The 17,199-nt window shown below is 43.1% G+C and overlaps 1 protein-coding gene across 4 annotated transcripts in view; it reads left to right on the forward strand.

Annotated features, from left to right (window-relative positions):
- The window catches only part of MYOM1 (myomesin 1), a 326,724-nt gene that overhangs the window by 95,930 nt on the left and 213,595 nt on the right, over positions 1–17,199 (forward strand). For all 4 annotated transcript variants that reach the window (XM_029591071.1, XM_029591066.1, XM_029591067.1 and 1 more), the window contains one exon: positions 1,243–1,335. In XM_029591071.1, coding sequence (XP_029446931.1) covers positions 1,243–1,335 — 93 coding nt within the window. The remainder of the gene's footprint in view (positions 1–1,242; positions 1,336–17,199) is intronic.

The following is a 17,199-nucleotide window of genomic DNA, read 5'->3' on the forward strand; positions in this document are numbered from 1 at the left end:
GGACAAATAAAACCAGGTATTCAAATGTAAATAAATAAATAAATAATTCAAGGATATCCGAGAAGCTGTCAGAGTGGCTCTGGCAGGTCAACTGAAGGATCTGATCAATAGATTTTTGGAGACTAGAAAGGTTCTACAGGACTGGAAAAGGGCAAATATTGTTCCTCTTCATAAAAGTGAAAATAGGGAGGAGGTTGCAAACTACAATGTCGATTAGTCTGACCCTAGTGATGCATGCGTTGATGAGTGTCCATACTATTTATGATTTACATAGTATTAGTAATAGTTGACAATTATGATCTACAAAGAACAGTTTACATAATTGAATCTTTAGTTATTTACAAGGATTAGCTTATTTACATCTAGCATGGGTTGGTTGATAGGTCTGATTTAGAGCAGATTGGAGGGTGCCATGTTTAATTGGTGTTGGCAATCCATGTAGTCATTGATTCCTTGAATGTAAATTGGGGAGTGTGTTCCATAGTTCTGGGGCTGTGCCTGTGAAGGTTGTAGGCCTGTTTTTTTTTTTTTGTTGTTGTTTTTTTAAATTGAAGAGTTTTGAGTTGTGTAGCAGATAGTTGTTTTTGACTTGAGCAAATATTTTTTAGTGAGTGATATTCTTTTATTTTCCTAGTTAGGTATGTGGGGACAATGTTATTAAACACCATGAATCTGAGAGTCAGAACTTTGAATTTTATGTAGGGATATGGGCAGCCAGTGTAGAGTTTAAGACTTGTTCTACAATGCATGGACTTTTGGCCACATTGAGGGAAGACAGCTTTCAGACAACTGATTAATGGGATGAAATGCTTTTTACCTGCATCAATTGCTTTCAAATTGTCCACCCCATAAATTTAGATGCAGAGAAATAATTTTATGAAAATTCCTCAGGTGCCCAGTTTTCAGACTTAAACATCCGATTCTGAAATTTAGGGATCGAAATCCTAGCAAAGCTTTTGAGATTGAAACCTTTCGTAAGAACCACTTGATTCATGGTTTAGGGACTTATCTTTTGGATACAGAAAAGCTACACTTTAAAATCAAGATTTAATATCCTTGAGAGACTCTGGTAGATCACAAATGGTGCTAGGTTTTGTTTACCGCAAACAAGACATATAAGGCCTGATTTACTAAGGCTTCCATTCTGTGTCTATGGGAATAAAGCTTAGTGAATCAGGCCAATAGTACTGCCCTGTCAACCGCATCATACTTCATTATGCCCTGTTCCTTTCTCTTTCATAGGTACAAAAACAATGTGCCCATCAATGTTCACACCCATCCGGGCAAGTACATAATTGACAGTCGGTATGGGAGGCACTCTCTGGAGATTAACACGTAAGAAATTATTTAATGTAATTCCATATTTGTTATCTAGGGACAACTGCAGACAATCTTTCTTCCATCACCATCTGTGTTTGATGCAGAATTGTGTGAAGCTTTTGAAAGTATTTTGTCTTAATCTTCTTAATCAACACTTGTCCTGCGTTTAAACAAGAAGCCATCCTGTTTCCTACCCTGTACTGCAGAGTTGTTCTCTTAACCAGGCTCCTGTTGAATTACAAGTCTATTTATGCTGGAGTCATATTTTGGGCTAGTCACAGCAACTGCTTATTAAAGTACGGTGGTATAGTCTAGCTGTACTCAGGAGCAGCTGGTGTTAGCTGATCATGGTGGCATTTGACTGTATATTGTGTTTGCCTTTTGATAACAATCTGGTCAATCTTAATATAGCGCAGATTTATACTGCTGGTCCTTTAGTAATTGATGAGTAACACCATTAGGATTTCTTAAATTGCAATGAAACTGAAGAATCTGGGAAACAAATTGTATTTTCATGGTACCGAGTTCCAATAAAGTAAATTGTATATTTAGGTTCATAGCACTCTGAGCTTCCACCTTCCATTTATCTAGATTACAAGAACAGAGAACAGCAGGGGGAGCAGCAGCACAGTTTTCTCTTCCACTCCCCTTAAATGTCTCTCAGCCCTTTATTGCAGGGAACAGAAAAGGGGAAACGAATGACATGTTGACAGGGATCCTATAGCAAAGAAACCATCTTTCACTTGAACACATTTTTTTTAACATGTCCTGCCTATACCTTTTGTTCTTCCTGGGTCCATTTATGTGAAAGGAAAAGAGACCAAAGGCTGTGGGTGAAGAGAGTGAACTTCTACATAGAACATGCCACAGCAACAGTGGAGCACTTCTTAAGGTGCAGCCCTGCCATTTCCTCCTCTACATCTGCTCCTCTTACTCGCAGGAGCAGAACATATAAAGTTCAGTTTCTCTGACCACACTTGGCATGAAAGTGCACTAAATGGATTGCAGAAATGCTGAGAAATATGGGGAGGGCAATATTCCAGACCGTTTCCATTCTACCCATGGAAATGGGCTTTTCAAAACTTACCCACGCTCTATGCGGGTGAAAGTATGTGCATTGTGGAACAATGTGCATACGTTTATCCACTGGATCCTCACTTTCAACCCTATCTGCATACAGTATTTGCCCGTGTAAATGAATGCACAGAGATTAATGCTAGTATAAACTGTGTGGCAGGAGCTGCATGGATTATAAAATATTGCTTATTTCTGCTCTAAAAATATGTGCATATGTTTCAGTACAAATGTATATTTCCAATGCAAGAAAACGAATACCTTCCCTGCCCATTTTATAAACATACACATGTACTGTAAATGTTATGCACAAAATAATTGTGACACCACATGAATAAACACCTCAAATTCAATGCTGAGGCAGCTATTTTATAAAGCATGTGCCTATACCATTCTGAAAATGCTTACTTGTGTGCATACTTGGAATCACCAGCTCGCCGATACCTCTGCTAGTTCACCCAGTCTTTCTCAAGTTCATCTAGACCCTCTAGCACTTCATCCTGAACCCCTTACCAGTTCACCGCCCATCCAAAAACAGCAGACAAGGCTGATTTCAATTGCACAAGTCAATTATCAGGTGTAAAAGTGTATGCATAAGTTTGTATACCTCTTACTACCGCGTTTACTTCAGAAACCCAGCCTGGAGTGCCCCTATACTCAGGCACTGGGGTACTTTTTGACATTCCCGTAGGCACAGCAAATTATAGCCATGCTGAGATCTCACAAGAGTGTGTGAAGTACCAGAGCCAGGCACATGAGTCTAGCAACATCATGAGTCAGTCAAGGTCCGAGTCCCCCAAGCCTTACATTGCTGCCAACTGTTTCAAGTAAATGGAAGGATATTTGGCATCCCGAGGCTCCCACCAGTCCTTACTTGTATATCTTAGCTTCTTTCCAGCTTTCCCAGCATCCATGTACTTTTTCCCAGGCTTCCTTTCTCCTTTGCTTCCTCTGCTTTCCAGTTTATGAGTATGGAATGGTTAGCTTGGTGGAGCTCGGTGCTTCCATCTCCCTGAGCTCTGCCACAGGGACACCCCTGTGGTGCAGCTTTACTGCTACCTTTCTGTTCCTCCTCTTCTCTGGCATTTGGCTTTTCACCTTTCCTTTTCTTGTATTCTGGCTGGCGCTTCTTTCTAGGTACATAATATCCATTGCAATCCACATAACGTTTTAGTACCGTTTGAATTTTTGCACATATACTGGAAGCTGTACTGCTTGAGCACTTTGTCAGTTCATTTAAACCTGTCAATACACCAGACATTATCTTGCTTTAAAATCTAAGGGGCTAATGCAGCGCGCTAGCACACAAAGCCCGGCACTGTTTTCCACATCTGACAGGATTTATTGTCTCCAGCAGAATTTAAGCTGTGTAGCCACTGCTTGTCTGCAGTTGCCAGCCTCATACACACTCTTATGAGACTGAATGTCCTTCGGTGTGAGACCAGGGAAGAGTCTCAAAAAGCGAACCATTTCAAAGACAGGCCAAGTATTGCTTATATTGAATTGATGGAATGTCCCCAGGTGCATTAAACCCACTTCCCTGCTCAGCCCTCTGGATTATGCATTTGTGCAAAGTGTGATGGTAAATCTGTAGAATATTCCACAATGATACAAACTGCATACTGGCACATTTTCACCAGGGAAAACACTGACAAGTCAACCCATGAGTATTGCTTTAAAAAGTTTGTGTAAGAATAGTTTGTTTAAGAGCTTTCATCTAGTCTGCCAGTTTGCTTCTTTTTGCAATGCCATAGACCACCGTTGATCTCTGGTTGCCATTTCACTTTTTTTTGCAATTAGGGATCCTCTGTGCTTAAATATATTCAAATAAATTACTCAATTTTCATTAATATTTCATGCAGCTTTTTAGATTTTGTGCAGTATGTAATACCATTCATTGAAGCAACAGAAGAATAATCGACAGATATGAATATATGGGAACTTTTGAAAGAACAAGGATCTTTTCTTCAGATGCTATGAATCGTGAATTGCAATTTCTTCTCTCAGCTTGTCCTATCTTTTTCCTTTTCTCTCCCAGCCTATCCCATCACTTTTTTACTTTCCCCATCCAACCCAACCTATTCTTTCACCTCTCCTTGAGTCAGCCTATCATACCACCTTTTTCCATCTTTCCCAAATCCAGCTTAGTCTAGGTCCCATAAAGCATGGAATTTCTATCCATAAAGATGCCACAATGCATTTTGTCTCCTACAAGACTTTTATCTTGTTTGACTCTCTTCCATCCTTAACATATAAAGCCACCCCTCCACCAGTTTGTCCTGGCCTATCATTTCAATTTAAATTGTACTCTGGTAGGACACCTGGAAAGTGGAAAACTGGAGAAGATCATCACTGGGAGAGCTGGCTGGGAGGTAGAAAGCAATGGAGTAGGGTGATGTATTGCTTCAAATATATTTTTCCAAGTATATTTGAAGCAAGAAGCCTGTGAGGGAGTGTGAACCATATAAGAGTATATGTAGACAGGAGGAGGCTGTTTGCTCCCCCCTCCCCTTTCTTCTCTGAGAGATACTGGTCGTGCTACAAAAATGTATCACTTTACTATCTAATATGTGATCTGAAAAGTCAAGAGAAGGACACCTGTTTGTCTCAGAGCCAGACTGCTTTATTTTCAGACATTTCAAGCTTAGCAGTTACAATAAGATAGACAAAACATGCTTCTAACATCTTTAACAGAATACAGGTTTATACTGAGTACAGTTCTGCATCATTAGTGAACTTAACATATCAGAGGCCATGATATGCTTAGGGTATATTAATAAACATAATTAGTTAAATACCCCCATAACTTTAGATTACCTTCCATTTACCTTCCTGAAGCTGGCTTGGAGATGGTCTGTGCTGGAGGGAGCATGTGTTCTTGGCCCCTGTCACTTGCAAAACTAAGAGTCTTGTCTGAACCCTGGAGAAGAGAAACCTGGTTCAGCATGATCAGCCAGCTAACAACAGGGCTTTCTTAATGCAGCCTTCCAGGACACTGGAGCTCATCTGCTTCATTGCAGGGAGGGGCGGGGGTGCTGGCTCAGGAATTGTCTTCAGGTGCTAATGGTTCCTCCTTCTTTGGCCACCTGAGCCCTCTTCTCAGCTGCTTTTAACAGGCAAAGCATGAATGTGTAAGAATCTCATGCATAGTCGAGCAGCAGACTGTTGGCCCCCCTTTCCCATGGGGGGGGGGGTCTCTGCTCTTGTAGCATGGCAACTCCAGAACAGGGTATGATCTCAGTCCGGTAACCTCTTGACCAGTGCTGCCCTTTTGGAGAGGCTGTTTTTTGTCTCCAGAAGATTTGGTGCTGTATGCAAGTCTGTGTCCTGTCCTTGTCCTGGGCAGCTTAGTTCATTGTTTGCAGAGAAAAGCTATAGCTCTTTGGTTAAATAGGCAGATCAGATAACTTGGGCCTGTATTATTATTCTGGTCAAAGTTCTTCATCTTGTTTTTCTACTGAAACATACACTTCAGTGTACATCTTGTGGAGTCAATATTCATATTTGGTTGCATACAGTGAAACCTCTGGTATCTCCTACATTTCCCCCTCTTCTTAAACTGGGATGAGCTGGCAAGAGAGCTTATCACTGTTTAATCCTAACTACTAGACTGCTGTGCAAATCTCAACCATCATGTCATGTATGACCAATGATGTCGTCATCATCATCATTATGAGGTAATAAAAATTATTATAGTAGAGTAATAATACTGATAAGGAATCATAATAGTAATAATAAATAGAATAATAATGAATATAATTGTAATATTAATGGAAATAATAAAGGTCAAAGTTCTTCATCTTGTTTTCCTGCTGAAACATACATCTCAGTGTATATCTTGTGAAGTCAATATTCATAATTGGTTGCATAAGGTGAAACCTCTTGTATCTCCAACAGGAATCTGTTGAACCACTAGAGGGATAAAAGAGATGCTCAGGGAAGACAAGACCATAGCAGAAAAACTAAATGAATGCTTTGGTTTTTACTCGAGGGTTTTGGGGAGATAGCTATGCTGGAAACATTCTTTGAGGAGGATGATTCTGAGGAACTGAATCAAATCACAGTGAACTAGGATGATGTAATGGAGCAAATTGACAAACTAAAGAGTAACAAATTACCAGAACCAGATGATATCAACTTCAGAGTTCTGAAAGAGCTCAAAAATGAAATTGGAGATTTCTTATTTGTAATCTCTAACTTTTCATTCAAATCAGCAATGGACCTGAGTATTAGTGGATAGCCAATGTAATTCCCATTTAAAAAAGAAAAGGATTCTGGGGTGATCTGAGAAACTACAGACCAGTGAGCCTGACACTGGTGCCAAAATTATTGACCATCTGGATAGACACACACTAATGGTATAGAGCCAATATGGATTTAGCAAAGTGAAGGCTTGGCTTACAAATCTGTTAGATGTTTTTCAAGGGGATAATAAACATGTGGAACAAAGTAAATTGGTTAATATAATGTATTTGGATTTTCAGAAGGCATTTGAAAAAGTCTCTCATGGGAGACTAATCAGGGAATTAAAAATTCATGGGATAGGCGGCAATGTCCTATTGTGAATTGGTAACTGGCTAAAGGACAGGAAACAGATGCCAATATTCAGTAGGCATTTAGTGGAGAAGTTATCCAGCTAATGTTAGCTGGATAACTTATCCCATATATTCAATAGGATAAACTTCTGCTCACTTTACTTATTTAAAGTTATCTGGCTACATGTAACTGGCTAACTTTAAAACATGACAGACCTAATCTATATCAAAAGATACACCTTTGCTGCGAACTGCTATACTAAACAAAAACAATCAAGAGCGCCGCTCTGTCGCTAAGCTGTTCAATAAACTTTTTAATGAATAACGTGTGTGTTGAAATTATTTTTGATAAAGTAAATACCTACACTGTGTCACGATCAGGTCCCTCCGCTCAGCGTGCTGTGGGGCTTTGCTGGGCTTCAGGCCTCTGGCTTCGCTCCTATGACACGTCTTGTCCCCTTGCACAGCTCAAGCATAGCGCTGCTATGGACTCCTCACAGCCTCTAGTCAGAGTGCCAGGCCCAGTCCTGGCACTCCCAAGCAGTACACAGAAAAAGGATCTTAATCAATAAGGAGTTTAATGTGGTGCTGTAGCTCAGCGGCTGCAGCCTTATATTAATGCGGGGTTGTCCTTACAAGCCCCAGGGTACACAGCATTTAAAACACAATTCCCTTCCCGCCTGTCTCATACAACCATACAGCAATACAGGATTTACCATCCCCCAACCTCCTGGTTATTCCACCTCCATAGAGGAACAGGTGGAGCTTTCCTCTCCCCAGCTTACCTCCATCTCCTCCTCCAGAGACTCCGAGGAGCCGGGCTTTTGTGGCCAGGTCCACCACGGGGGCACGCCCTCTTCTTCAGCCTCCATAGAGCATGCTGAGTTATAGGGATCAGTCCCAATTTCCTCCACCTGTTCCTGCTCAGGCTCCAGCCAGGGGTCAGGTGTTGGTTCGGGGAACCTGGGAAGTGTAGTCTTTGCTACCTTCCTCAGCGCCCTCCGGTGGCTACGGTTTCCCCTCCCTCCTTCCCTCTTTCCCATCAGTGCACAGGTGCATGCCTGGCAGTGGTCCCCTCCTCCCCCCCCCCCCCTCGTCTTTTCTCCCTAGCCTCTGCGCAGGGAGTGTACCTCTTTGGTCAGCTGCGTCACATCTTTGTGATTTTGTTCAGGCCTTTCTTCTGTGTTCCCTGCGGGATGCAGGGCGCAGTTCTTTGACTATTTCGGTGAGAGAGTGGGCTGGTGCCCCTCTCCCGGGCATTTTTCTGTACGGTCTGAAATAGGCCCTCCGGTGGCTACGGTTTCCCCTCCCTCCTTCCCTCTTTCCCATCAGTGCACAGGTGCATGCCTGGCAGTGGTCCCCCCCTCCCCCCCCCCCCCCTCGTCTTTTCTCCCTAGCCTCTGCGCAGGGAGTGTACCTCTTTGGTCAGCTGCGTCACATCTTTGTGATTTTGTTCAGGCCTTTCTTCTGTGTTCCCTGCGGGATGCAGGGCGCAGTTCTTTGACTATTTCGGTGAGAGAGTGGGCTGGTGCCCCTCTCCCGGGCATTTTTCTGTACGGTCTGAAATAGGCCCTCCGGTGGCTACGGTTTCCCCTCCCTCCTTCCCTCTTTCCCATCAGTGCACAGGTGCATGCCTGGCAGTGGTCCCCTCCTCTCCCCCCCCCCCCCTCGTCTTTTCTCCCTAGCCTCTGCGCAGGGAGTGTACCTCTTTGGTCAGCTGCGTCACATCTTTGTGATTTTGTTCAGGCCTTTCTTCTGTGTTCCCTGCGGGATGCAGGGCACAGTTGTTTGACTATTTCGGTGGGAGAGTGGGCTGGTGCCCCTCTCCCGGGCATTTTTCTGTACGGTCTGAAATAGGCCCTCCGGTGGCTACGGTTTCCCCTCCCTCCTTCCCTCTTTCCCATCAGTGCACAGGTGCATGCCTGGCAGTGGTCCCCTCCTCCCCCCCCCCCCCCCTCGTCTTTCTCCCTAGCCTCTGCGCGGGGAGTGTACCTTCCTTGTCAGCTGCATCACATTCGTGTGATTTTTCTTCAGGCCTTCTCTTCTGTGCTCCCTGCGGGATGCAGGGCACAGTTATTTGACTATTTCGGTGGGAGAGTGGGCTGGTGCCCCTCTCCCGGGCATTTTTCTGTACGGTCTGAAATAGGCCCTCCGGTGGCTAAGTTTGGTACCACTAGCTTCTGCTCGGCTGTGTCTCAGCTGTTTCTGCCCCGGGCCAGGTCGTACTGCATCACAACTGTTAATGGTGAAAAAATTTTTGTCATCTATGTGGATCTATGTTGTCATCTATGTTGTCATCTATGTTGTCATCTATGTGGATCTATGTTGTGTATGCGATTATTTGCACATGTCCCAAGTTATATATTGGCCGTACAACCAGACCGATTCGAGTAAGACTTGGGGAACATAAATCACGGTTTACCACTCTGAAACTCACTGCACCGATGGTTCAACACCTAGTGGACTCTGGTCATAACATTTTGGATTTAAAATGGACGATTATTGAGAAAATAAACCCCTCACCACGTGGGGGGGACATACGATCGCTACTCAATACACGTGAAGCCTTCTGGATATTTACATTGAAAACGTCAGTACCCCGAGGCATGAATGATGAGCTCAATTTCAATACCCTTTTGTAAAGGATCAGCTAAGCATAGCGATCTTGTCAATCATTTCGCTTCAATACTTAAAAAATGTCAGTATCCCGAGGCATGAATGACGAGTTTAAATTCAACACCCTTTTGTAAAGGTTCAGCTAAGCACAGCGATCTTGCCAACCATTTCGCTTTAACACTTAAAAAAACAGTCTGTACCTTTAAAGTTCGGAGTCGGGTCTCCGCCCTTTACAATTTTGACAACTTAGAGTGTTCCTTTCAGGTTCGCGCACCGCATTACCAACACCTAGAGTTCTCCAGCAGGTCCGACTGCCACGTCATCAATCTCGTTGCAACGTTGAAGTGCCCCATTGGTTGTTTTGAGTCCCAGGAGTCATATATATAAGGAGTCAGTTCACTTGTAAGGTTATTCTTCCCGGCGATCGACAGAGACAGATCGCCCTGTGGCATAACGTCTAGAGTCCATGAGAAACCGTCGAGGAGAGGGCTGCAGACTCCGAGAAGTTGGTTTTGGTAAACAACGAATCCCCTGAGGAAAGGCATTCTTGTCTGAAACATGTTGGGATAACGCAGAAGAAGTATGGACACACCAACCTAAATCGGGGAAGTCTGTTTTTACCCTTTATTGACATTCTCATTGAGTATAACGGAGTCATTTTCCTTGCGGTCACGCATTTAAAAACAGTATTGTCACGGAAGAGCCCTTTCACGTGTTGTTAGGGACAACACAAGTTCACACAGAAAATTTTTAAAAAATAATTGTTTAAAGATCATTGAGGAGGAGGAGGAAGGTTGATGATTATAAGTTCACCTTACGGAGGTGCGGGGCACCTACACTATGTATGAAACCTTTCTCTGACTCCACTTAAATATTTTTAAATCCACATAGATGACAAAAAATTTTTCACCATTAACAGTGTAGGTATTTACTTTATCAAAAATAATTTCAACACACACGTTATTCATTAAAAAGTTTATTGAACAGCTTAGCGACAGAGCGGCGCTCTTGATTGTTTTTGTTTAACTTTAAAACATAACTGGCTATGTTTGAATATAGCTGGTCATGTTTTAAAGTTAACCGGCTACATGTAGCCAAATAACTTGCTACTTATCCAAATATCTTTAAAAGATATCCGGATAAGTAGCACTGTCAGTATCGATATTAAAAAAGAGAGAGAGAGAGAAAAGAAATCCAAGGGCCAATGGCTTCCAACATTTTCTGAAAATTTCCCTGTCTGGCCCAGCTCTTCTGTAACCCCAAACATTACCGGACTGATAGGCAGCAATGGAAGTGTAAACTATGTTTTGTTTATCCTTCCAGGTCTCCCTGTTGCACTTCCTGGCCACAGCAGGCCTTACTCACCCCCGACACTGGGGCCCTGGACCTGGCCCGACCTCCTTGGCAGCACTAGGCACCCACCTACGCACTCGTATCCCTTCCCTGTTCCTGGGATCCTCCTGTGCTGCTGTGGCCTCTTCCGGGCCTGGTCGGGTCTCCCCATGTGTGCCACGGGGAGACGCCGCCACTTCCTTGTCTCTGGCCTGTTCGCCTTAGGCGCGCGCGCCTCTCCGGACATTAAAGGTGCCGCGGCGGGAAAGTCTCCCGCATCCCCGGATGATGACATTAACCAGCTTCCCTATTTAAAGCAGGCTCAGATGTTCAGAGCCTGCCTTGGCAACAGGTCTCCACACTTTCCAGTCGTGCACTTTGTTGCTTCTCTCGTTCCAGATTCCTGTTCCAGTACCTGTTCCAGCTCCTGTTCCAGTACCTGCTCCAGTTCCAACTCCTGTTTCAGTACCTGCTCCAGTTCCAGCTCCTGTTCCTCTTTCAGATGGATCTCCTTGGCTTTGACCTCTTGCCCAGACCTGACCTTGTCTCCAGCCGCCTGCCTCGACTCTCTTCTGTGCCAGACTTCGAATCCTGTCTCTCCCTTCTGGGACCCTCCATCTCTGCTGCTTCCTGGCATCCTGCCTCTGGACACACTCTCCAGGATCAACCACACGGAGGCCCACCTAAGTCCAGCCAGCACCAGTACCCAAGGGCTCAACCTGCGGGGAAGAAGGGCTGGATTTGGCGAAGTTTCAGTTGGCTTCCACTTCCCACTTGGCCTTGCCTCCCGATGGTGCGGACCTGTGGGGGCTTCCTCCATGGGTGGCGCCAATACCATCTCGGACCAAGGGTCCACCTCCGCAACACTCCCAAGGGTAACACTCGCTTGTTTATACTTGGGAGCACTGTCAGTGCAAACTGAGCGTAGTTTAGGTTTCCAGCGCTGGAGCCTCCAGACCCTCATTCCCAGCTGGGATTGTTTTTGCCTCTGGGGTGTGAGGGGGGATGGAATAGGGGAGCTAAATTCATTTGAGACTGCAGGGGGGGCTTCAATGTCTGAGGGAAGTCTTGATTGCAAATTTTAAAATTAAAAGCAGAAAGGGGTGCAAATGTCCCAGTAATGTTTGAGGTGTTATGAGCACTGGGTGAGTCAGGGCAATTTACAGAAAACGTTGGGAGCTGTGGGCTCTTGGATTTTTTTTTTTTTTTAATTAATACTGATATTGACAGTGCTACGTACCTGGATATCTTTTAAAGATATCCGGATAAGTAACACGTTTTCTGGCAACACAAAACAGGTCTAAAGTTATCTGGCTAACCTACCCAGCTATACCCGATATTAAGCTAGGTTAGCATCACCCCAGAACTCCCCTGGAATGCTTCTTTTTTATAAAGCTAAATTATAGCTGGATAACTACTTATCCAGCTGTAATTTAACTGGATGAATGGTTGAATATGCCACATTTGCTGTTTAGATGGATAACTTTTGACTTATCCATCTAAATAAGTTTTGAATGGACAAATGTAAATAGTGGAATGTCCCAGGGATCTGGGAGCACTGGGACCAGTGCTTTTTAATATAATGATCTGGAAAAGAGAGTGATGACTTAGGTGATCAAATTTACAAATGAAAGAATTATTCAAAGTCAATTGTGAGGAATTGCAAGAGGACCTAAATGGCAGATGAAATTTAATAGACTAGCCTACACCCCCTCTTTCCCCCACCCCATTGCCCCCTTCCCCTTCTCGCTGTAAACATGTTCATTTCTTATCTAATTTTGTAAATATGTTCATATCTTATTCCTCCTCCCCTTTTGTTTTGTTTGATTCTCTGGCTCTCTCCTAGAGCCCCCATTCTCTTGTTCTCTGTACTCATTGTCCTTCCCCTCACCCCCCGTTCATTGTAATTTCAACCATTTGTTATGATGTAAACCGATATGATGTGTATTTTAATGTTGGTATAAAAAAAAGATGTTAAATAAATAAATAATATGGACAAGTGCAAAGTGATGTAAATAAGAAAGAATAATCCAAACTATAGGTACACAATGCTGGGATCCGTATTAGGTATTCAGGAAAAGAACCTTTGAATCAATGTAGACAATATTTTGAAATCCTCGGCCTAGTGCACAGACGAGTCATAAAAGAGAACAGAATGTTAGGTGTAAACCCATTCCAGATGGGGTACATAAAATGTGAGAAGGTTCAGCAACTGAGTGAGCTAAGTGTGGATCTCTCAAGAGAATTTAGAAAGGAATGTGGACCCAGTCCCAGAGGCAAGGAAGATGTGTAGAAAACCTGAGCTGGATAGGGCTTTCAAGCTTAAGAGAATCCCCTCTCTGACCCCTCTGATTGCCGTCTCCCTTTCTCAAATCTCTCACCACACCAGAAAAATGGAGCACATTCTGCAAATATATTCCAACAACCAACTTTTATTTCCTGGTGTTACCAGAAGTTAGAGTATGCAACAACAGAGTGAGAGAAAACATTGATTAGATCAGGGTACATCGGTTTGCAGCTAGGCTGCAAAGGTTGCAAACAAGATAGAAAAGTCAACTTACTGAATCATTAGTAATTATTAGTAATTATTATTAGTAATTATATACACATTCCCTTGGATTAGGAGAACTTCTTAAAGTACTATTCCCCACTCTTCTCTCCAATATTTCAAAAAACAGTTAATGGAAACATTTCTCACGCACTCCAACCATTGTTTCTCCTTTTTCTCAATAGATTATGCTTCTCACAATTGTATTATCAATTTCTCCCACCTTAATTGCTTCAGGACACTTCAGGTTAATTTAAAATGGGTGCACGGGTGCCCATACATGCGTGTATCAGCGCACAAGCAGATATACGCTGGAATTTTAAATGATGGAATTTTAAGTATGCTCCTAATTTTAAGAGGTTACTTGAGCAAATCTACTTCGCGTATCTTCCATTGGACTTTGCCAGCTTTATCCCGTGTATGTAAGTGGATTTTAAAATATACTCATGAGAAGGACATTCCCAGTTTTTCCAACGAGTCCACCAGTTTGCCAGTCAATATCAAAATCTTCCATACTCCTCTGGTTTTTCATCCCACGTGCTCTCCAGTTGACCTGGACCCCTCACCCTGTCTTATGAGCCCTAAAACACAAGATCTACAGACTTGCTCCTCATCAGGAGCAGCAGTAAAGTTAGACGGCTTAAGCCACCATGCGCTGTGGCCTCCAGTTTTAAAATACAGAGTTATGCGCGTAAGTGCTAGCTCTGCCCAGGAACACCCATGCCCTGCCCCTTTTCTGCCCCCTTATTTTTAGCATGTGCACAAGTATATACATGTGTAAATTGCAACTTTTAAAAATCTGTGTTCCTCATGTTAAGCCCCCATACACATGTTGGTGGGCATTTTTACGGAAGCAACTCTTCTAAAATTGACCTCTTAGAAATTCTCTCCATTCTCCATAGAAACTTTGTAATTCTTCAGACGTTTCTTCTTCCCCTTCTAAGTAAAAATATAGGACTTCCCCTATGTTCTTGGCTGTCATCCTTCTGTGGTTTCTTCATTCCATCTTCTCCCCACTGATTGCAAGATCTCCAGACTCCACTCCACCTCTGGGATGCAGATTGGGTTCCCTGGTTGCTTCTCCTTGAGGAGAAATAACTACTCATCTACCGTCTCCAAAGAGAGGCTTCCCAGGGCGAACCCTGTCCCTGGCTGAATTCTCTCCAACTCCTCTTGCCAAATTTTCAACCCAGCATTTTGTACTGGATGACTACTCCCCCTACAAGACTTCTCTCTCATTCTTCTTAAAGGAGAAATATATTCCATTAAGGTTCATAAACCACTTTTCCCACATTGAACACAGTGTAAATGCATCAGTAATTTTACCAGAAGAGATGCCATTTAGTGGCCATTCAGATTACCATCCCCTCCACCGGAAATTAGCAGTGCTCGACAGCTTCTGCTATCCTACAGTATTTCCTCACTCACTCCCCATCAATTTCCTCAGTTTCAATTAGCACCCAAGTGGAGACCAAGTACTCTTCTCTTCCCTAGAATCCTTTCCAAGGATTTCTTAATGATGAAAAAGGGCTCCTCCTAGGGAAACCCATCACATAGGTATTATTAGGAAAGGGATGGACAATAAAACAGAAGATATTATAATGCTTCTGTAATTTTAAATGATGCAACTGTTTGCTCCATCTCAAAAAATATATAATAGAGCTAGAAAAGATACAGAGAAGGATGATCAAAATGATAAAAGGGATGTAAAGGCTATAAAGAAAAGTTAATCAGGTTAAGGGCCGGATTTTAAAAGGGTTACGAGCATAAGGGACGCACGTAACCCTTTTAAAACGCCCCTGCGCGCGCCAAGCCTATATTGCATAGGCTTCCGGCACGTGCAAAGTCCCGGGACGCGCATAAGTCCCAGGGCTTTCTTGGGGTGGGCGTGTCGGGGGCGTGACGTGGTCGGCGCATCATCAGGGGGTGTGTCGGGGGTGTGACACGGTCGGCGCATCATCCGGAGGAAGTGCCGCGGTCATGGTTTCAGCCCGGGGGCATTCCGGGGGCATGGCCACGGCCTCCGGACCAGCCCCCGGACCGGAACATGGCGCCTGGTGTGCGAACAAAAGCACGCGCATGCGTAGAATTATAGAATCTACCCCTAAGGCTCTGCAGCCTGGAGAAGAGATAGCTGAGGAAATATAACAGAGGTCTATAAAATCTTAAGAGGTATAGAATGGGTAAACAGGGAACACTTATTTACCCTTTCAAGTAGTACTACGACTAAGGGACACTCACTGAAACTAATAAGTAAGACATTCAAAACAAATTGGAGAAAGTATTTTTTCACTCAGTATCCAAATAAACTGTGGAATTTGTTGCCAGAAATTGTGGTAAAAGCAGCTTGGTTTAAAATACCAAGAAAAGTCCATACACCAATACTAGCCATGAAAACTTGGTAAAGCCAATGTTATGAGCATGAAAGACTGAATCCATTTGGTATCCTGCTGGGTACTTTTGACTAGGATTGGCCACTGTTGGAGACAGAATTCTGGGCTTGATGGACCTTTGATCTGACTCAGTATGGCACTTCTTATAATGTTGTGAGGAGCATTCCTGTACTTACAGAGGTGTAGGCTTTCTCTCATATCTATCTCCTTTTCCACTAGGCTCCACATTTCAGCTGTGGAGATCATGTTGAAGCAACTGACAAGGTCAGTCCTAGGGCTCACTATCTAGGGATGACCCTATTGGTCAGAGGACCAAAGTGATCCATTTATCATTCCCCCCATGTTCCTCCCTGCATTAGAGAAATAGGAGTACCGGGAGTGCTCCTCCACAGCAATTCATAAGAGCAATGACTCTTGTGATTGTGCAGGGAGGAACAAATTTGCCCTTCCTTTTTTTTTCTTTTTTTTATCTTGCACCACCACCATCACATCTGTACACCAACCATTACTGCTGAGCATATAAAATAATTCAATTTTTAACCAGCAATCTATAACTCCTAGAGCAGCTTCACAAAGAGCAATGAGGCTTTCATTTTCATAAACTAACTTGTTTCCAAGAGCTGCCTGAAAGCAGTTTGTTTAACATGACTCACATGTCATTCAATAGAGGCATTTATGTTAATAATAAAAACTAAAACAGAGCCACCCTAAACAAACATAATGCATGCAAAGATAATCAGCTATATAGTGGGATAGAGATGGTACTTTTATAAAATCATAAGAAGAGCCGTGCTGGATTAGACCACTAGTCCATCAAGCCTAGCATTGTGTCTCTGACAGTGGCCAGTCTGGATCAGGTTGGAAGTACTCAGCAGATTCTAATAGGAAAGTCCTCTATGGATTCCAGGTAGTCTATAAGAACCAGTGTATGCTGAGACTGTTCATCCCAAGAGCTGAAGGCAGTATGGTTGCCAGGCATATTTAACAGCATCAACAGACCCAAACACTCAAAAAGTACTGAAGTGCATAAGCAAATGGCCACAATGATGCTTATCCTTAAATTTGAACAAGTATTCTGATGAACAGAAGGAATGAATGAAAATCGCTTTCAGTTTTCGGTGTGGGGTGATTAATAAATGGATAAATAAATAAATAAATCCATCAACACACAAAGAAAAAGAAGAAACACAGTTGCAAAATAATGAAAAAGCTCTTTAAAATCTAGACCAGAAAGTAATGAAATACAATTAGCAAAATATAGAGAATTACTTTAGCAACCACACAGAGAACAAAATCTGACTCAGGAATGGATAAGGAGTGGTGAATAACACCTAAAGATGTTTGACTGATGATTGCAGCACAGGACAATGGACTACAGACA

This window comes from Rhinatrema bivittatum, chromosome 2, assembly GCF_901001135.1.
Source record: "Rhinatrema bivittatum chromosome 2, aRhiBiv1.1, whole genome shotgun sequence".
Taxonomy (NCBI): domain Eukaryota; kingdom Metazoa; phylum Chordata; class Amphibia; order Gymnophiona; family Rhinatrematidae; genus Rhinatrema; species Rhinatrema bivittatum.